A 20,245-nucleotide genomic window follows, 5' to 3' on the forward strand; every position below is an offset into this window, starting at 1 on the left:
ATCAGGCGGCCTGCCATAATCCGCTCCACTCGCTGCTCCAGGTCGCTGAGGTATTTAAGCTCAGGACGGCCTCCCCCGGTCCGTTGCTGCTGCCTCCTATTGTGGGCCAGCTTGCCCTGCAAGAGAAAGGACGGGCTCTGAGTACAGTGTGAAGCCCTGATCTTGCCTGCACTGCCTCCCATGGTGGAACAGCCCTGACAGTGTCAAGCCCTGATCTCGCCTGCACTGCCTCCCATGGTGGAATAGCCCTGACAGTGTCAAGCCCTGATCTCACCTGCACTGCCTCCCATGGTGGAATAGCCCTGACAGTGTGTCAAGTGGTGAATGTGCATGTGATTTTCATGAGAGTCCCATACGTGTTGGATGAGGGCTGGGCATTGGGGCTTTCAGGACCCTTTGGCCATAAAGTGAGGTGCACATGCAGGGATGAAGAGGATACTGGAAAGGGTACTCACCCTGACAACCCGAGTGAGGTCGTTGAACTTCTTCCTGCATTGCGTTGGTGTCCTAGGGACCATGCTGCTGGAGGTCACTCTGTGTGCCACCTCCCTCCAAGCTTTTTTATATTCGCTGGGCAGCGGCCTCCTACCACTGTCAGGAAAGAGGATAGGTCGCCTGCGCTCCACTGCCCCAACCAGAACCTTCAGGGCACCCTCAATGAAGCGCTGCGCTCGCTCCCTGGCCTTCTCCATGGTCGTGGGCGTAATGTTGTCGAAGCAGGTCTGTCCACGCCTAGAATCAGGGCTCAAGTGTGCAGGGCGTGGCTGCAAACCAAATCGACCCTCCCCCTCTAAGAGCTGACCGGCGCTAGCGTGTCTGCCAGCAATCGATAACTCGCCGCACCTGCGCTGCACCCACCCTCGGTGGTAGCGCCTCGGCTCGCCGGCTTAGCGCCTTATGATAGTCGTGCACTGCCTGCTTTAGCGCAGCAAGAACCTCTTGGGGCGATGCAACTCAATTTCAGCGAATGTGGCGCTAAGTTGCGCCGGGCGCTAAATTTAGCGAACGCTCGGCTGTAGCGCCCCAAACGTGGCGATACTGTATTTCTAGGCCTTTGTGTGTAGTATCTCAGTGGTTCTTGTTAAGCTTGAGTAAATCATTTTGTCTTTTGTTTCTCTAAGTTAGGGCAGTGGGTTAAACTAAGAAGTTCAGTTGATATAGTCTAATAAATAGAGGCATGGCAGGGCACCTCAGTCCCGTCGAATGCACATCCTGTGCCATGTGGCTAGGCCTGGACGCTTCTTGTGTCCTGGACAACCACATGTGCAGGAAGTGTCGTCAGCTGGAGGAGCTCGAGCTCTGGGTTTCGGGTTTGCTGGTGCTGTTGAGGAGGGTTTAAACTAGCTTGGCAGGGGAATGGGAACCTGAGTGTAGATTCAGAAGGGAGAGGAGCAAAGCTGGACATGGAAGGCAGAAAATTAGTAACTGAGTATGGAAGGCAGAGGAAACAATGGCTAGAAAATAGACAACAAAGGCGTTTAGCAGTGTTTAATAATGGTATATACTTCAATGCAATGAGTCCAGTGAATAAGGCTGGTGAGCTGAGGGCACAGATAGACACATGAAAGTATGCTATCATGCTGTTACTGAAACAGGGCTGAAAGAAGGGCAGGTATGGCAGCTCAACATTCCTGGTTACAGGGTTTTCAGATGATATAGAGAGAGGGATAAAAAAGGAGTGGGGCCACAATATTGGTTAAAGAAACAATTACAGCTGTGAGGAGGGATGATATGTTAGAAGGATCATCAAATGAGGCTATATGGGTTGAACTGAAGAATAAAAACGGGGCAATCACACTACTGGGAGTGTACTATAGACTGCCAAACAGTCAGAGAGAGATAGGAGAGCAAATATGCAGGCACATTTCTGAGAACTGCAAAAACAATAGAGCAGTAATAGTACGGGATTTTAACTACCCTAATATTAACCGGGATAGAATCAGTGTAAAAGGTACAGAGGGTGCAGCATTTTTCAAATGCATTCATGAGAACTTTTTTTAGCCAGTATGGAGCAAGCCCAACAAGAGAGGGGGTGGTTAATCATAGAATGGTTACAGCACAGAAGGAGGCCATTCGGCCCGTCGAGCCCGTGCCAGCTCTCTGCAAGAGCACTTCAGCTAGTCCCACTCCCCCGCCCTTTCCCCGTAGCCCTGTAAATTTATTTTCTTCAGGTACTTATCCAATTCCCTTTTGAAAGCCACGTTCGATACTGCCTCCACCAACCTTTCAGGCAATGCATTCCAGATCCTAACCACTCGCTGCGTAAAAAAGTTTTTCCTGATGTTACCTTGGTTCTTTTGCCAATCACCTTAAATCTGTGTCCTCTGGTTCTAGACCCTTCTGCCAATGGGAACAGTTTCTCTCTATCTACTCTGTCTAGACCCCTCATGATTTTGAACACCTCTATCAAATCTCCTCTCAACCTTCATGCACTAAGGAGAACAATCCCAGCTTCTCCAGTCTAGCCACGTAACTGAAGTCCCTCATCCCTGGAACCATTCTTGTAAATCTTTTCTGCACCCTCTCTAAGGCCTTCACATCCTTCCTAAAGTGCAGTGCCCAGAATTGGACACAATACTCCAGTTGAGGCCGAACCAGTGTTTTATAAAGGTTCATCATAACTTCCTTACTTTTGCACTTTATGCCTCTATTTATGAAGCCCAGGATCCCATATGCTTTTTTAACCACTTTCTCAACCTGCCCTGCCACCTTCAACGATTTGTGCACATATACCCCCAGGTCTCTCTGTTCATTCATCCCCTTTAGGATTGTACCCTTTAGTTTATATTGCCTCTCCTCATTCTTCCTACCAATTCAGTTAGATTTATGGAGGTTATTATGGAAAAGGACAAAGGTAGACTAGGAGTAAAAATTCTCAATTGGGGAAAGGCCAATTTTACTAAGCTGAGATGTGATTTAGCAAAAGTGGCCTGGAAACAGCTACTTGAAGGTAAATCAGTGTCAGGGCAGTGGGAGGCATTCAAGGAGGAGATAGTGAGGGTTCAGAGCAAATATATTCTCTCAAATATGTTCTCCCAAATCTAATGAATACTTTGTGTCAGTCTTCACAAAAGAAGGACGATGCACACATTGTAGGTAAAGAGGAGTGTGAACTTTTGGATGAGATAAACATGGTGAGAGAGGAACTATTAAGGGGTTTAGCATCTTTGAAAGTAGATAAATCACCAAGCCCAGATGAAATGTATCCCAGGCATTTAAGAGAAGCAAGGGAGGAAATAGTAGAGGCTCTGACCATCATTTTCCAATCCTCTCTGGCTACAGGTGTGGTGCCAGTGGACTTCAGGACTGCTAACCGTTGTTTAAAAAGGGAGAAAGGGATCAACCGAGTAATTACAATGCAGTCAGCCTAACCTGGGAGGTGGGCAAATTATTGGAAAAAATTCTGAGGGACAGTACTAATCGTCATTTATAAAGGCACAGATTAATCAAGGACAGTCAGCATGGACTTTTTAAGGGAAGGTCGTGTCTGACTAACTTGATTGAATTTTTTGAGGAGGTAACATGGAGGATCGATGAGGGTAGCACATTTGATGTAGCCTACATGGATTTTAACAAGGCTTTTGACAACATCCCACATAGCAGACTGGTCAGAAAAGTAAAAGCCCATGGGATCCAAGGGAAAGTGGCGAGTTGGATCCAAAATTGGCAGGAAGCAAAGGGTAATGGTCAACGGGTATTTTTGTGACTGGAAGGCTGTTTCCAATGGGATTCCATAGAGCTCAGTACGCGGTCCCTTGTTTTTTGTGGTATATGTCAATGAATTAGACTTCAACATAGGGGACATGATTAAGAAGTTTGTAGATGATACAAAAATTGGCCGTGTGGTTGATAGTGAGGGAGAAAGCTGTAGACTGCAGGAAGATATCAATGGATTGGTCAGGTGGGCAGAAAAGTGGTAAATTGGGGAGGGCTAACAAGGCAAGTGTAATGTATATACCTTTAAGGGGGGGAACTATGTTTTACAGCTCATGTATACTGCAGTACCGGCAGTGACCACACCTGTATATAACACTGAGTAGTAATCTGTACAGATTCAGTTGCAGTGTGAGCCACGTTGAGTAAACACCGTTGTACCGTTCTCCGCAGTCTGTGTCTGATTATACACGGACGTAACATTGGCGACGAGGCAGGTTCGAACGTACCTGCAACTCTGCATGACATCCCGGGGATTTGTTCCTGGAGATCAGTGGATTGGAGGTCAAGGCCAGAGACTCGGGCGTCGACCACGAGCAACCGCCCAGTCATCCAGCAGAGACTCGAGAATTGTGGGGGAGGCTGTCGAGAGCCAGGCTTGGCTTTCCAGTCGAGGTGGTCCAGTGAAACGGGCTGGCAACAGGTAGTGCGCAGACCCTTCCCGGACAGCGGCGGGCTAGAGCCCAACCGAGTGGCACAGCAAAGGGCCGAGCAGCGTCGACGGGGGAGAGAGAGAGAGGGCAGAGCGCACAGGGTTCAGGTTCGGGCAGCGTCGGAGAGAGGGAGAGAGAGATGCGCAGAAACCCGCGAGGCGCCGCCATTGCCACGAGGACCGCCGAGAGTGGCGTTGGCAGCAGCGCAGGAGAAGCGCGCGAAACCTACAGGGCGCCGCCATTGCCACGAGAACAGCCGGGAGCGGCGTCGGCAGCAGCGGGGGAGGAAGGAAAGCGCGGGAGACGCAATTTTAAGCCATTGGGAGACGCCATTTTAAACCACACCCAAAATGCCGAAGAGTGGCAGTATCACCGCATTTGACAATGAAGTCGAAGATTGGACTACATATGTCAAACGAATAGGTGTACTGCAAGGCAAATGGGGTGTCAGATGACAAGAAAGCGTCGGTATTGTTAAATTTAATGGGTGCAAAGACGTATGGTTTATTACGAAATCTAGTAACCCCAACGAAGCCAATGGAAAAGACTTTTGAAGACATAGTAACGATACTACAGGAACATTTAAACCCCACACCGCTGCTGATAGCAGAAAGATTCAAGTTTCACAAACGGAACCAGCATAAGGATGAAAGCAATGCTGATTATTTAACAGAACTGCGCAAACTATCGAAACACTGCCAGTTTGGAGCGGGACTGGCAGATACCTTAAGGGACAAGTTTGTGTGTGGGCTTTAAAGTGAAGGAACCCAGAAACGGCTTTTATCTGAAAAGGACCTTACGCTGGAAAAGGCTTTCAGCATTGCGGTATCATATGAAGCTGCAGCACGGGGCGCTGCAGAGATACAACAAAGACCGCAAGAATATGGCACAAACGAAATATCATATGGAACAGAGAAGTGCTATCGCTGCGGCAGAACAACACATGACCAGAATGATTGCTGGTTCAAAGACAAAGTGTGCAGACACTGTGGAAAAGTAGGACACATAGCACGAGTCTGCAGGTCGGGAAAGAAAACCAGCAATAAGAAACCAACCAAAGGAAAGTACAAGAAGGTACATAAGATAATGGAGAATAGTTCAGACGAACAAAAGAGTGATAACAACTCCGAAAGCAGGGAACTGAGTTGTCTGAAACTACATAATGTGATCACAATGGAGGATCACCGAACCATTTGGGTCACTCTCAAGATAGCAGGAGTCAAGGTAAAGATGGAATTGGACACAGGATCAGCCCTAACAGTCATAAACCGACAGAACTACGAGCAGCTATTCTCACACATACCCTTGAGAGACACAAAAATTATTTTGAAGACGTACATGGGGCAAAAAGTCTACCCCAAAGGAAAAATAAGGGTGACCGTTATATATAATAAAAAGGAAACACCTAAACTAGACCTGTATGTCTTGCAAGATGGAGGACCACCATTACTGGGACGTGAATGGATCCGGAAAATACAACTGGATTGGCATTCCATACAGGCACTGACTGTGGCTGACAAAAAGGATGACGCCGTCACACCTGGGCGACTGTCAAAGATCCTAACTGACGCGAAAGAAGTGTTCCAGCAAGGACTCGGAACACTAAAAGGCATGACAGCGATGATTAAAATTGAAGAAAACGCAAGCCCAAAATGTTTTAAGGCCAGACCGGTACCTTATGCGATCCGCCCAATCGTCGAAGCAGAGCTGGAGAGTCTGGAACGTTCAGGTGTACTGTCCAAGGTAGACTGGAGCGAGTGGGCTACACCCATCGTCCCTGTGATGAAAAAGTCGTTGAGCAGCACGCCTGGGGAACCAAGGAAGATTCGCATCTGTGGGGACTTTAAGGTAACAGTGAACCCGGTCCTTCACACCGTATAATATCCACTTCCGCGGATTGAAGATATTTTCGCCTCGCTATCTGGAGGGAAACACTTCACTAAGATTGATCTGGCCCAGGCGTATCTGCAAATGGAGGTAGAAGAAGCATCAAAAAAATACCTCACAATCAACACCCATAAAGGTCTCCACCAATACAACCGGCTGGTATTCGGGGTAGCATCAGCTCCGGCTATTTGGCAGAGGGCAATGGAACAAGTCCTGCAAGGGATCCCAGGGACCCAGTGTTATTTGGACGACATCCTGGTCACGGGCGAAAATGACAGTGATCACCTTGCCAACCTGGAGCAGGTGCTCACTAGATTGCAGGAATATGGGCTCCGAGCTAACCGCCCCAAATGCGAGTTTTTTAGAAAACAAATCTCGTATTGTGGCCACGTTATCGATAAAGAGGGGTTACATAAGTCCCCAGAGAAGATTGAGGCAGTAGTCAAGGCTCCAGCACCGGAAAATGTGTCACAACTGAGGTCGTTCCTCGGGCTGGTAAACTACTACTATAAGTTCTTGCCAAATTTGTCTACAATACTACACCCACTGAACACCCTACTGCAAACTGGGGTGCCATGGAAGTGGAGTGACGAATGTAGACGAGCTTTCCAGAAGAGCTAAACACTAATCACATCGAAAGAGGTATTGGCCCATTACAACCCAGCATTACCAATTCGGTTGGCATGTGATGCGTCACCCTACGGCATTGGAGCAGTGCTGTCGCACAAATTCTCAGACGGCTCAGAGAGGCCAATAGCCTTTGCGACACGATCACTAACCTCAGCCGAGCGTAACTACGCCCAGATTGACAGGGAGGCCCTCAGCCTAGTGTGGGGAGTGAAAAGGTTCAATGACTATCTGCACGGGCAGAAATTCACCTTGCTGTCTGATCACCAGCCTCTTGTCTCCATTTTTAATCCGAAGAAGGGCGTTCCGGTGATGACTGCGCAATGACTACAAAGATGGTCACTTTTTCTAGGGGCGCACCACTATGAGATTGAATATAAGGGCACGAAACAGCATGGAAATGCTGATGGGCTATCACGCCTGCCACTGCCTACTACGGAGGAAGCACCAGCAGTGGATCCTGTCAAAATATTCCATTCGACTATAGTTGAATACGTACCGGTAACTAACGCTTGTATCGAAAAGGAAACCCGAAATGACCCGACACTGTCTCGGGTATATGATTTGACGGTGAAGGGATGGCCAGCACATGGCGACTCACTGTTGCCAGGATTCTCGACAAGGAGAGAACAGCTGTCAGTGTGCCGGGGGACCTTGATGTGTGGATCCCGAGTGGTAATTCCACCCAAGTTAAGGGATAGAGTGCTCAATGAGCTTCATGAGGGTCATCTGGGAGGCGTAAAAATGAAAAGCCTAGACAGGGCTTATGTGTGGTGGCCGGGAATCGATAAACAAATCGAGGACCTGACCAAGAGCTGCTCAGGATGCCAGAAAGTCCAAAATGCACCACCACAGGCCCCTCTACACCCATGGGAGTGGCCCTCATCTCCATGGCAACAGGTGCATATTGATTTTGCTGGTCCATTCATGGACTCAATGTTTTTAATAGCCGTGGATGCGCACTCGAAATGGCCTGAGGTCATCAAAATGTCCTCCACCACCACGGATAAAACTACTGCAGTCCTACGGACCATTTTTGCCAGGAATGGCTTGCCAGAACAGATTTGCTCCGACAATGGACCACAGTTTGTGTCCGAAGAGTTCCGAAGGTTCTTGAAAAAGAACGGGGTAAGGCATTACACATCCGCCCCGTATCATCCAGCCACAAATGGATTGGCTGAAAGGTTCGTACAAACCTTTAAGAAGGCAATAAAGGCTATGTACAATGACAACATTCCGATGCAGCACAAGGTGGACAATTTCCTGTTCGCCTACCGGAATGCGACACATGCAGTCACCAACCAGGCCCCAGCCATGATGTTCTTTAACCGAAGGTTAAGATCTCGCCTGGATTTGCTCAGACCAAACATACGAAGAGATGTTGAGAGTAAGCAATTCCAGCATATCCATGAGAAGCCAACAAGGAGCTTCAATGTAGGGCAACCAGTCTTGGCCCGCGACTGCCGAACAGAAAAATGGCAGCCAGGAACGATATGCACACGGCAGGGCCCACTAATGTACACAGTGGACGTTGGGGAGAGCATCGTGAGACGCCATGCTGACCAGATCCTAGAGTCACAGGAACAAGTCAACCCCATGCCTCGCCCATACGTACCTGGTGATGAACCCGACGTACAGGTCGCATCTACCCCAGAAACAGTAGCATCGGAAGCTGATGAACCAACCGACGACAGGGGGCCAGAATCGCCTCCGCACCAAGAGCAAGACACTCGGGAAAGGCGCTATCCAGAAAGGATCAGGAAGCCTCCCCAAAGACTGAATATATAAATAGACTATTTTCAGCTAATGTTGCATGTTAAAAGTGTTAATTGTAATTAGTTTGATATTTAATTGTTAAATGAGTGTTATGGTACTGTTAATCTAAAAGGGGAGGAATTGTAATGTATATACCTTTAAGGGGGGGAACTATGTTTTACAGCTCATGTATACTGTAGTACCGGCAGTGACCACACCTGTATATAACACTGAGTAGTAATCTGTACAGATTCAGTTGCAGTGTGAGCCACGTTGAGTAAACACCGTTGTACCGTTCTCCGCAGTCTGTGTCTGATTATACACGGACGTAACAGCAAGGGAATAAACAATAAATGGTACGATACTGAGAAGTGTAGAGGAACAGAGGGACCTTGGAGTGCATGTCCATAGATCCCTGAAGGTAGCAGGACAGGTAGATAAAGTGGTTAAGAAGGCATAAGAGATATTTTCCTTTATTTGCCGAGGCATAGAATACAAGAGCAGGGAGGTTATGCTTGAACCTTATAAAACACAAGTTAGGCCACAGCTAGACTACTGCATACAGTTCGGGTCACCACATTACAGGAAAGAGTGGGTACAGAGGAGATTTACGAGGATGTTGCCAGTACTGGAGAATTTTAGCCATGAGGAAAGATTGGATAGGCTGGGGCTGTTTTCTCTGGAACAGAGGAGGCTGAATTGAAGATTTAATTGAGGTGTATAAAATTATGAGGGGCCTAGATAGAGTGGATAGGAAGGAACTATTTCCTTTAGCAGAGAGGTCAATAACCAGGGGGCATAGATTTAAAGTAATTGGTAGAAGGATTAGAGGGGAGTTGAAGAGAACTTTTTTCACCCAGAGGGTGGTGGGGGTCTGGAACTCACTGCCTGAAAGGGTAGCAGAGGCAGAAACCCTCATCGCATTTAAAAAGTACTTGGATATGCACTTTAAGAGCTGTAACCTACAGGGCTACGGACCAAGAGCTGGAAAGTGGGATTAGGCTGGATAGCTCTTTTTCAGCCGGCGCAGACACGATGGGCCGAATGGCCTCCTGCGCTGTAAATTTGTATGATTCTATGATTCTGACACTTCAGTGCAGCACTGAAGGGAGTGCTGCATTATCAGAGGTGCTATCTTTCATACAGAATGTTAAACTGAGGCCCTGTTTGCCTGTTCAGGTGAATGTAAAAGATCTCATGGCACTATTTGAAGAAGAGCAGGAGAATTTCTCCCGGTGTCCTGGCCTACAGTCATCCTCACCAAACACAGATTGGGATTTTTTTTTTCATCTTCACCACTTGGGTGAGAAACTGGGTGAGCGGAATGCCCTCCCCTCGTAGAACCCACCCAATTTTTATTCCATTGATTTCAGTGGCATGACAATTAGATGGACTCTATAATGGGCAGGTGATCTGCTCTGCCAGATTTCCTCCGAGGCAGTGAAAATGGAAATTCACCCCATTACTGGTCACTTAGCTCAATGCTGTTTGTGGGACCTTGCTGTGAGCAATTGGCTTTGGTAGTCCTCTTCATAACAGCAAGTACGCTTCAAAAGTAATTCATTAACTGTGAAGTACTGTGAGACATCCCGAGGACATGAAAGACACTATTTAAATGCAAATACTTCCTTCATTAGATCAGGCTATATAGTTTAAATCAAATCAATTTGGCTCAAATTTGGATTCTGTGTAATATATCTAAGTCACCCTAATTTGGATTGATTTAAACTTTTGATTTGGTTCCTAATCGATCTCTACAGCAGCATTGTAATTACCCTCAGAAGGATCACGTGACTCATGAGTGACAATACAGTGGAGGAATACTGATTTTCAACATGATTTTAACATAACCCATATCTCATCAATTCCCATTGAAGTTCCTTGTGGCCATAAAACTGCTCAAATGTAAAATTGTATTTGGCCTGTAATGATGAGTATTATGAAACACTGGCACCGTCACCAATCATACTCTTCAAAGCAGCAAGTCTTACCTTGAAAGAAACTGGCCCGATGTTATATTCATTTCTTCCCAGTGCATGCAGTTTGTTGTACTTGGAATAAGGGCCAGCTCTGGCCTGACGTAGGTTGCAGTGGCTACAGCTCTGGCTATCAGCTCCACCGCATCCTGCACATAGTTATGGAAAACAGGCTGCGTTGTTTTACCATGAGCCAACAGACCCATGGGTAACCCTTCAGTTCTCAACTCCTCCACATTTTGGGAGTCACCTAGAATCCAATGGTGTTCCGGCATCATTAACCCATAGTTAGCCACTAACTGAAAAATCTTTCGGAAATGCTCACTGTCGCAGCCGAACGTAACAATGGACAATGACACCTCTTGGACCGTGTCCAAGTACTCTTGTAAATAATTTAGAAAGTCCTCGTCATCACTGTCTGAAGTGATATTGAAAATAGTTCCAAGGTGAAATTTGGAGTTGTTATACAAAAGACTGAGAAAGTTGGTCACATTCCACTCTTGGCACAAAACCAGGCTGACATCATACCAGCTATTCATTGTCAGGAGAAAGATAAGTATATCTGCATGGGTAGGATGAGAATTTTCTAGGCTCATCTGGAGATGGAGGGGATTCTGTATTAATAGATAAAAAGAACAAATCAGTGCAAGATGCCAGAGTAATACCAATCAGTAATACCAATTTCAGAAATATGGAGTGGATTTTCCAAATAACAATCAACTCAAACTTGCATTGTGATTTTTTGTGGCATTTACATCAGTGCTATTTTAAAAGTAACAACACCCTTTTGGCATTCCACAACATTAATTTCATACACGTATGTCATTCACGCTTTAGTTTAGCTAGAGGAAGGAAGGCTAAAAAGGTAAGTACAGGTAATTTAAACTTCTTTACACACTTTAGACACACCAAACACACTTACCTTTGCACTCATGCACCCATCACTCACCTGAACACCGACATCTCGACCCCTCCAAGTCCTTCAACCCGATGGCCCGACTCCTCTAACTTGGCGTGGTTTGGCGCCGTCGGGAATCCCACACTTCAAGCTTTAAAATAGGGATTAGGCTAAAAACTGCCTGTTAACTACCTGTTAACAGGCAGTTAATTGTCACTAATCCCTTCCCACCTCGGGTAGGCGGGTCCCAGTGCAGGGCGGGTACCCGCCTCCTTTGAAACTTACATGGAGGCAGGTTGGGGGCGGGATGGTGTCGGGACCCCCGAATTCAGGACTTTAACCCCCTGAACGCCTCCAATCCCGACTCCATGGGTCAGTTAAAATCGAGGCCGAGGGGTTTGACTTATGAGGAAAGGTTGAGCAGGCTGGGCCTATACTCATTGGAATTTAGAAGAATGAGAGGTGATCTTATCGAAACATATAAGATACTGAGGGGGCTCGACAGGGTAGATGCAGAGAGGATGTTTCCCCTCATGGGGAAATCTAGAACTCGGGGGCACAGTTTCAGAATAAAGGGTCGCCCTTTTAGAACTGAGATGAGGAGGAACTTCTTCTCTCAGAGGGTCGTAAATTTGTGGAATTCTCTGCCCCAGAGAGCTGTGGAGGCTGGGTCACTAAATACATTTAAAGTGGAGATAGACAAATCTTTGCAAGATAAGGGAGTGAAGGGTTATGGGGAGCGGGCTGTAAACTGGCTTTGAGCCCTAGATCAGCCATGATCTTATTGAATGGTGGAGCAGGCTCGAGGGGCCAAGTAGCCTATTCCTGCTCCTATTTCTTATGTTCCTACCTGCAAGAAGTCAGAATCTGTGGCAGCTGTAGAAATGGGTCTTTGATATAGAAAAAGCAGTTTCAAAATACTTAAATTAGTAATTTGTTAAACTACTTACCTTAGATTTGGTCTTTCCCATTCTTTGTTAGGAGTTTGACCAACACGAGCAAGTGAATAGGCCATCATCAAAGTGGGGTGAAGGGAACAATAGGCAGTGTTCCTTCTGGAATCTAATGCCTTACAGGTAGCATAATAGTTAGATAATCTTACTCATTCTCTAAGAATATGGGTTTTTGAGAGTATTTTGAGGGATTAGACATTCCAAGAGTTAATGACCCCAAGCTTTTCTCTAAAAGCTACGTTCTGCAAAAACACACTGTATTGGACTTTCTGCTAACTACAGAACCGGGATTGTGTCACAAGTGGCCTGGCTATTGCAAAAATACACTTATTATTGCTAGGAAAGTGAGGGAAAAGAACAAGAGCTGTCTACAGTTTTATCTGGCTGTCTGTGGGAATGCTCGAACTTTTGCGAGTTGTTGAAACATAACCAACTATAAATCCCTTTTACTAATTTTCAGCATTAAGCTTTACTAGATTGTAATTTAATATTAAGATTGCCAGCATAATGTAGTCTTATTTCTCCTCTGTTATAATTAGGGAAAAGTATGTTAAAAACTAGATTTTAATTACAGTTAGAACTCATTGTCCTCAAGGTCCTGGGTTGCGTAATCACCATGGAAACAGAAACGGTTACCAATATGGAGTCAGCTTTGAACCACTGAACTGACAGTCCAAAGGGGCAATGAACATTTCTTCTTACAATTTTACTTCCAACGCTTCCAAGGGCAAAACACATACTCTTGAGACAGAGAGAGACTATCAAGAAAGGTTAATCCTTTTATTTAACAAAGCCAGTTCCAAGAATATAGAAGTCATTTTAGCAAGTTAATAAGCGAGTGTTCCTACTAATGAGATTTTGCTTTTGTAAGTACAACAGCTTTTGCTTTTGGAGGCCATAAAAAAGGTTTTTCAAGGCCAGAAAAGCTATCTTGCACCCATTAGTTTTCCATCCCAAAAGGGCAGGAGGCATAGAATCATACAGCATAGAAGGAGATCATTTGGACCATCGTGCCTGATCTTTGAAAGAGCTATCCAATTAGTCCCACTCCCCTGCTTTTTCCCTATACCCTGCACATTTTTCCTTTTCAAGTATTTATCCAATTTCCTTTTGAAAGTTACAATTGAATCTGCCTCCACCGCCCTTTCAGGCAGTGCATTCCAGATCACAACAACTCGCTGAGTAAACAAATTTCTCCTCATCTCCCCCTGGTTCTTTTGCCAATTATCTTAAATTTGTGTCGTCTGGTTACCGACCCTCTTGCAAGTGGAAGCAGTTTCTCCTTAATAAAACCTTTCATAATTTTGTACACCTCTATTAAGTCTCCCCTTAACCTTCTCTGCTCTAAGGAGAACAATCCCAGAAGCTGCAGAGCTTCTCCAGTCTCCCCACATAACTGAAGTTCCTCATTCCTGGTACCAATCTGGTAAATCTCCTCTACAAGGCCTTGAAGTTTGGGGTGCAGAATTGGGCACAATGCTCCAGCTGAGGCCCAACCAGTGATTTATAAATGTTTACCATGTCATAGATTTTAATCTAAAAGGAAATAAATATCAGAGATATTTTCTCTCCAGGAATGAAGCTTGCATCATTCCCTGAGACAAGTGAAATCCAAAAACAATTTTAGATGTAAACTTCAGAGGTGGGGGTAGATTTTCATGTGTCCAATTCCATCGGGCAGGAAGCGGGCAGCCCAGATGTCAGCGGGAGCAGGGTGGCAAGTTGTACAGAAGCAAGATTCAGTGAAATATAACTTTAAAAGGATATGGGTATTATAGTCATCAAATTAAATGAAAGAGGATATCTTTGTGTTACTCACCATCCTCTTCCCTCATCAGTTCCTAGCCTTCCAAGAACTTGGTTTGTTTACATTGGATTCATATAATTCATGATCTTCAGTTGATTTAATGAATTGATAACTAACCTCTGTCATTTGAAAGAAACTAGAAGGTGCATTGATCTGACAAAGTGATGATGTGTAAATTGCTGCAGAAAAGCTCTGCTATTTGAAAGGCTAAATCCCGAAGGGGGAGAAATTCAGTATCGCCCCATTTGGGGCGCAATTATCGGCCGGGCGCAAAGATTAGCGCCTGGCGCTAATTATCACCTCCGACTTTAAACTTGGCTTTTATCGCCCCTGGAGGTGATTGGAGCGCTAAATCAGGCGCTGCACACCTGTCTTAAGGCGCAAAGGCCGAGAGCGAGGCACTACCTCAGAGTGCTGGCGAAGCTCAGGTGATGTCAGTCAGCAATGGAACACAGACACACTGGCGCCGGCCAGTTCTTAAAGGGGAGGGTCGATCTTGCTCTCCATCCACATCCTGCTTATTGCAGCCTTGAATCTCAGCCTGGAGAGACCTGTACATCAAATCTGCTGGAAAGAGCAATGGAGAGGCCCAGGGAAAGAGCTGAGTGTAGCCCCCATATTCTCTTCTAAATCGATGCAAGGAAGATCAAATCAGAAAGAACCTGCAAAGTGCTGCTCAGTACCCAAAACTCCTCAACACAGCTTTGAAAATCTCCAGAAGTCTCTCTCTCTCTCTCACTCAGAATGCGTTGTGCAAATATTTTGCCGACAAAAAAAGGCAGGAAGCGGTCGCCTTTAAATAGTGCTCCCCCAGTCCCTTCCCGACTGCAAAACGCTCCCCTCAACCTGTCGTTGCTAGCGGCAGGCGGTAAGACAGGGGGCGCCACTCAATATCCGGTCCGGGGCGTTGCACACTCGACTGGCGTCACGATCTGCCGACGCAGGCGATCGTGGCGGTAGTGTTTAGCGCCGCCGCAAAATGTCTAGTTAATTTCGTGAGCGGCGCAAACATTGCCGCGCATGGGCGCTAGTTGCCTTGTACCCCATTAGTGCCCTCTTAAGGCGCTAACGGGAGGCGCAAACCAAACACATTTTTCCCCCCTAGAGTGGTAAGATTATGCAAGTTTATTTGCACAGATGGCTGTTGTGCAATGAATGATACAGCATAATTAAAGTGGTTGTCTATTACAACCTGCCTTAAGACTCTTGCTGAATGACTTGTTGGTTCTATAGATAGGGCTCCAGGTTGGAGACCTGGAGCCCTCTTCTGCCATCGATTGGGCTTGGCTCTCTTCTGCAACCTTCTCAAGTCAATGTCCGTTGGTAGGGTGAGGTTGTGTAGGGCACAACAGACTACAATAATATTGGCTACCTTGGCCAAATTACTGTTCGATTAATACATCTGAAGTATTGTTTTAACATCCTGATGGACTACTCTACTAATGTCCTGCTAGTTGTGTATGCCTCACTGTATCTCTTTTCACACCTTGGTGTCTTAAATGGGGTCATAATCCACGACTCCAGTGGCTAGTTTGGCCACCAATACAGTCTTTCATGGCCCTCGAGACAGTGGCGGCACATTAGATTGCTGTAAAATAAAGGGATCATGGAGCTACAAGAGTGATTCTGTACCAGTCCAGCTGCACAGCCAGAGTGCAACCCTTTTCTGTTGCTGAAGGAGTAGGGGAACAACATTGGGATAAGGACCCATATGACCACATGCATGTCATCGATAATGAGCTACACGCTGAGGAAATGCAGGACTCTTTCATGTTGTTCGCTGGTTCCCATATTGAAATCCATGGCCTAGCAAACAATCTCACTTGTCACCTGCATGATGCAACTCTGCGCTGTTGGTTGTGAGATTTGACAGATATCTCCAGTTATTGTTTGGAAGGAGCCAGTGGTATGAAAATTCAGGACAGCAGTCACCTTGACAACCACTGACAGAGCCATCTCTGTCCTCAAAGTGGTTTCAATGTGTGGCTGCGGGAGACTGCACAGTTCTACTGCAGCCTCTCTGGTGAATCATAGCGGACCATCTTAACCTAACCTGCTCATCAGGAAAGTGATGGGATAGGGTGCAGCGCCAGTTTACACCCCGCTCAATATTACTCTCCATTGACTTCATGGCCAGATGGGTGTAAAACCCGTGTTGCACCTGATCCTGTCTGTTTCTCGATGGGCGGGTGAGGTTATAATTTCCGCCTATATCTCTACATACAGATTTCCTTCGACATGTCCCGGTATGATCATTTGGCCTGTACACAGAGATGGTGGCATAAGGGCAGCTTCTTTCTCGAGGACCCAAGGTGTAAATGTAGTTGCGTTGAATGCCTCCTTTGGTTCTTCTCTTCCTCCACATCCTACGGACAGAGTAGTTTGCTTAATGGGATACTCATAGATCCTATTAAGGCTCCAGACAATTACAATTTGCTTGGTAAATACCCCAACTTGCCAAGCCTTCTTCGGCAGCACCTCTCAAACCCGTAACCTCTACCATCTAGAAGGATAAGAACAGCAGGTGCATGGGAACACCACCACCTCCAAGTCCCCCTCCAAGCCACACACCGTCCTGATTTGGACATATATTGGCATTCCTTCATCGTCGCTGGGTCAAAATCCTGAAATTCCCTAACAGCACTGTGGGAGTACCTTCGCCACACGGACTGCAACGGTTCAAGAAGGCGACTCACCACCACCTTCTCGAGGGCAACTAGGGATGGGCAATAAATGCTGGCCTTGCCAGCAATGCCCACATCAGATGAATGAATAAATTAAAAAATATGGGAGATGGTGTGTTTTTAAAAAGGTTTAAATAGCTTGGTGAAAGCCAAAGAAGTAGACAAATTGTAGAAACAATATACAGTTTCTTGCAACAATCACCAGCATGATACTTGTAGTGTATGTAACCGTCTACCTTTAAGAGACTATTGTATGTAACCGTTCACCTTTAAGAAAACTATTTTAGGTGTGGCACTACTTGTTTGGCTTCTGTATACGGTAATACCGACGGTGACCACACCGGTATATAAGTGCTGTGGCATGATTTATAGGGCAGATTCGCCCTGACTTTCGAATAGTAAAGTCCTGTTTGTTTGTTACTCCTGAAGTCTGTGTCGTTATTAACTGCACAACCCACAGACTTTACAGTGGCGACGAGTCCGATCGTACCCTGCGGCAAGACTACCAAAGCAACTAAAGAGCGTCGAAGAGAGGCAACCGCCCTCGTCGTTCTGCTGGGAGAAAACACGAGGCTGCAGCAATAGAAAGGAGGAAGACTTTAGCAACAAAAGCTTCCATCAGCAACAGGCACTGACTGTCCCTTCTGCCATGGTGCAGAGTGAGCCGATCAGCAGGAAGCAAGGCGGCCACGGAGACTGTGAATAAGGGAAAGTGTAAAGAATATCCGGAGGATAAGGGCTGTGCACTCGACCATGGTCGAGGGGGAAAGGAGCCGGACGGAAAGTCGGGTCCAACGGCGTCGTGAGACAGCCAGACCGCGATCGGCGGGAAAGCCGGGCAGCGACCGAAGCCACGAAGCGCTGAGACCGGGAGCGTAGGCGCGGGAAGAGAGAAACTCAGCCGCAGCCGGGGAGGGAAGCACCGGACTGCGAGAGGGCTGGGAGGCGAATGTGAACCGAGCGTGCGGGAGAAACAGAGCCGACCAAGGGAGACTGCGCGAGAGCCAGTCCAGCGGCTGAACTGTTCTCCGCCAACGGGAGTACCCAGCGCCGGTAGAGCCGAGCGGGCGGGAGAGAGAGAGACAGAGCCGAGCAAGGGGAGAGAGACTGCGCGAGAGCCAGTCCAGCGGCTGAACTGTTCTCCGTCAACGGGGTGTACCCAGAGCCGGTAGAGCCGTGCGAGCGGGAGAGAGAGACAGAGCCGAGTAAGGGGAACTGTGCGAGAGCCAGCCCAGCGGCTGAACCTGTCCGCTGTGGGGAAAGCGTACCCCTCCCACCAGGGAAGAAACGCGGGAAGCCACCATTAGGCGGAGAAGACGACAGACGCGGGAAACCGCCATTGAAGGGGCGGGGAGAGAAGGAAAGAGCAGGAAACCGCCATTTTCGCGGGAAAAGCCGCCATCTTAGAAAAAAAAAGGAATAATAATTTAAAGAAATACTTGGTTGTTCCCAAAGAGAGGAAGATGCCTAAGCGTGGTAACATCAACGATTTTAATTCTGAGGTAGAAGACTGGGCCACGTACGTGGAACGCATTGAGATCTATTGTGAGGCCAATAAAATAGAAGAAGATGACAAAGCTATAACCTTGCTGAACTCGATGGGCGCAAAGACATACGGGCTCTTGAAGCATCTACTAGCACCAGCTAAACCGGCGGATCAGACTTTCGATGATATTGTGGCTGTCCTGAAGGACCACTTGAACCCTACACCGTTGATGTTGGCTGAACGATTCAAATTCTATGCGAGAACGCAACGGAAAGACGAAAGCAACGCAGAATACTTTGTCGAACTGCGTAGACTAGCGAAATACTGCCAGTTTGGAGGGAATCTGACAGAGGCATTGCGAGACAAGTTCGTGTGCGGGTTGGCAAAGGAAGGAACGCAAAAGCGACTACTCGAAGAGAACGACCTTACACTTGACAGGGCTGTCCTTATTGCAGCATCGCACGAAGCCGCAGCGAAGGGAACTGCGGAAATGCAGCTAAAGACAGCAGCACTAAGTGTGGATCAAATTACCTCGACAACAACAAAATGCTATCGTTGTGGGAAGACAACACACAACCAGAACCAATGCTGGTTTAAGAACCAGGAATGTAGGAAATGTGGCAAACTGGGTCACATAGCTAAGGTATGCCGGTCAGGGAAGAAGACCAACAACCAAAGGACCAACAACCAAAGGAAGCCATCACAGGAAAGGTACAACAAGGTACACAAGGTGGCTGAGAAGAGTTCAGATGAACAGAATTCAGACTCAGACCCAAACGGCCAGGAGCTGGGTAGTCTGAGAATTCACAATGTGAGTAAGGAAGCTGACCTACAAACTATCTGGGTCATGCTGAAAATAGCTGGAATCCAAGTGAAAATGGAGTTGGACACTGGATCAGCTCTATCAGTCATAAATCGAAGGGATTACCACCGGCTATTCTCACATATACCCTTAAGAGATACCAAGTTCGTATTACAGACATACACGGGGCATAAAGTATACCCCATGGGAAAGATAAGCGTCAAAGTGAGAGATAGGGGTAAAGAACACCCAAGAATGAACTTATACGTACTACATGAGGGAGGACCACCACTTCTAGGACGGGAGTGGATCAAGAAAATAGACATGGAATGGCACTATCTAAAAGCCATAATGAGTGAGGACTCGGTGCAGACAAGCAGCTCAGATTCTGAAACGGATGACGATAAGACCAACCCAAATATGAAAGACAAGGCTGAAATGGACTTGCCGACGAAGGCTGGAAAAACGAAGGCATGCATAAAGGCTTATGCTCCAGAGAAGAACAAAGTTTCAGAACAGAACTCCACCGAACAACGACAACAATTAGAACAATTGAGTTACCGTCTCGTACAAGAGATGAAAACAATGAAAAAGTTCTATGACACCAAATGGGAGAATTTGGAAAGACAACAGAAGCAGCTAGCTCAAGCAGAGAGCGACCATAGAGCCATCGTGACCAATTACCGATCACATCTCCCTTATGATGTTCAGGAGTTAGAATATTTGCATGATCTAGAGATACAGCATAAAGGCAAACCACGCTACACTGAGGATTTTGTTCTGCAATTGGAGACGGAGCTAGTGCAGGCAAGGTTAAGAGAAGCTGAATCGCAGTGTGCACTTAAAGAGATGCAGAAAAAAATCTTGGACATAGAAAAGAGAAACGCTTCTTTACCTGATGAGAATAATGTGGCCATGTTGCAAGAGGAGCTTATAGGGGCGAAACTGAAAGAAGCTAAGCAAAGGATGTTGGAACTTGAAACACAGAACCAAATCAGCAGTA

General features: G+C 46.7%; 1 protein-coding gene across 1 annotated transcript in view; it reads right to left on the reverse strand.

Moving 5' to 3' along the window:
• grin3a (glutamate receptor, ionotropic, N-methyl-D-aspartate 3A) overlaps window positions 1-20,245 on the reverse strand; it is a 286,032-nt gene that overhangs the window by 183,568 nt on the left and 82,219 nt on the right. Inside the window, exon 2 of the mRNA XM_085993338.1 lies at window positions 10,628-11,226. Coding sequence (XP_085849464.1) covers window positions 10,628-11,226 — 599 coding nt within the window. The remainder of the gene's footprint in view (window positions 1-10,627; window positions 11,227-20,245) is intronic.

This window comes from Somniosus microcephalus, chromosome 1 (assembly GCF_052327205.1).
Source record: "Somniosus microcephalus isolate GS21.2 chromosome 1, FLI_Smic_1.0, whole genome shotgun sequence".
Lineage (NCBI taxonomy): Eukaryota > Metazoa > Chordata > Chondrichthyes > Squaliformes > Somniosidae > Somniosus > Somniosus microcephalus.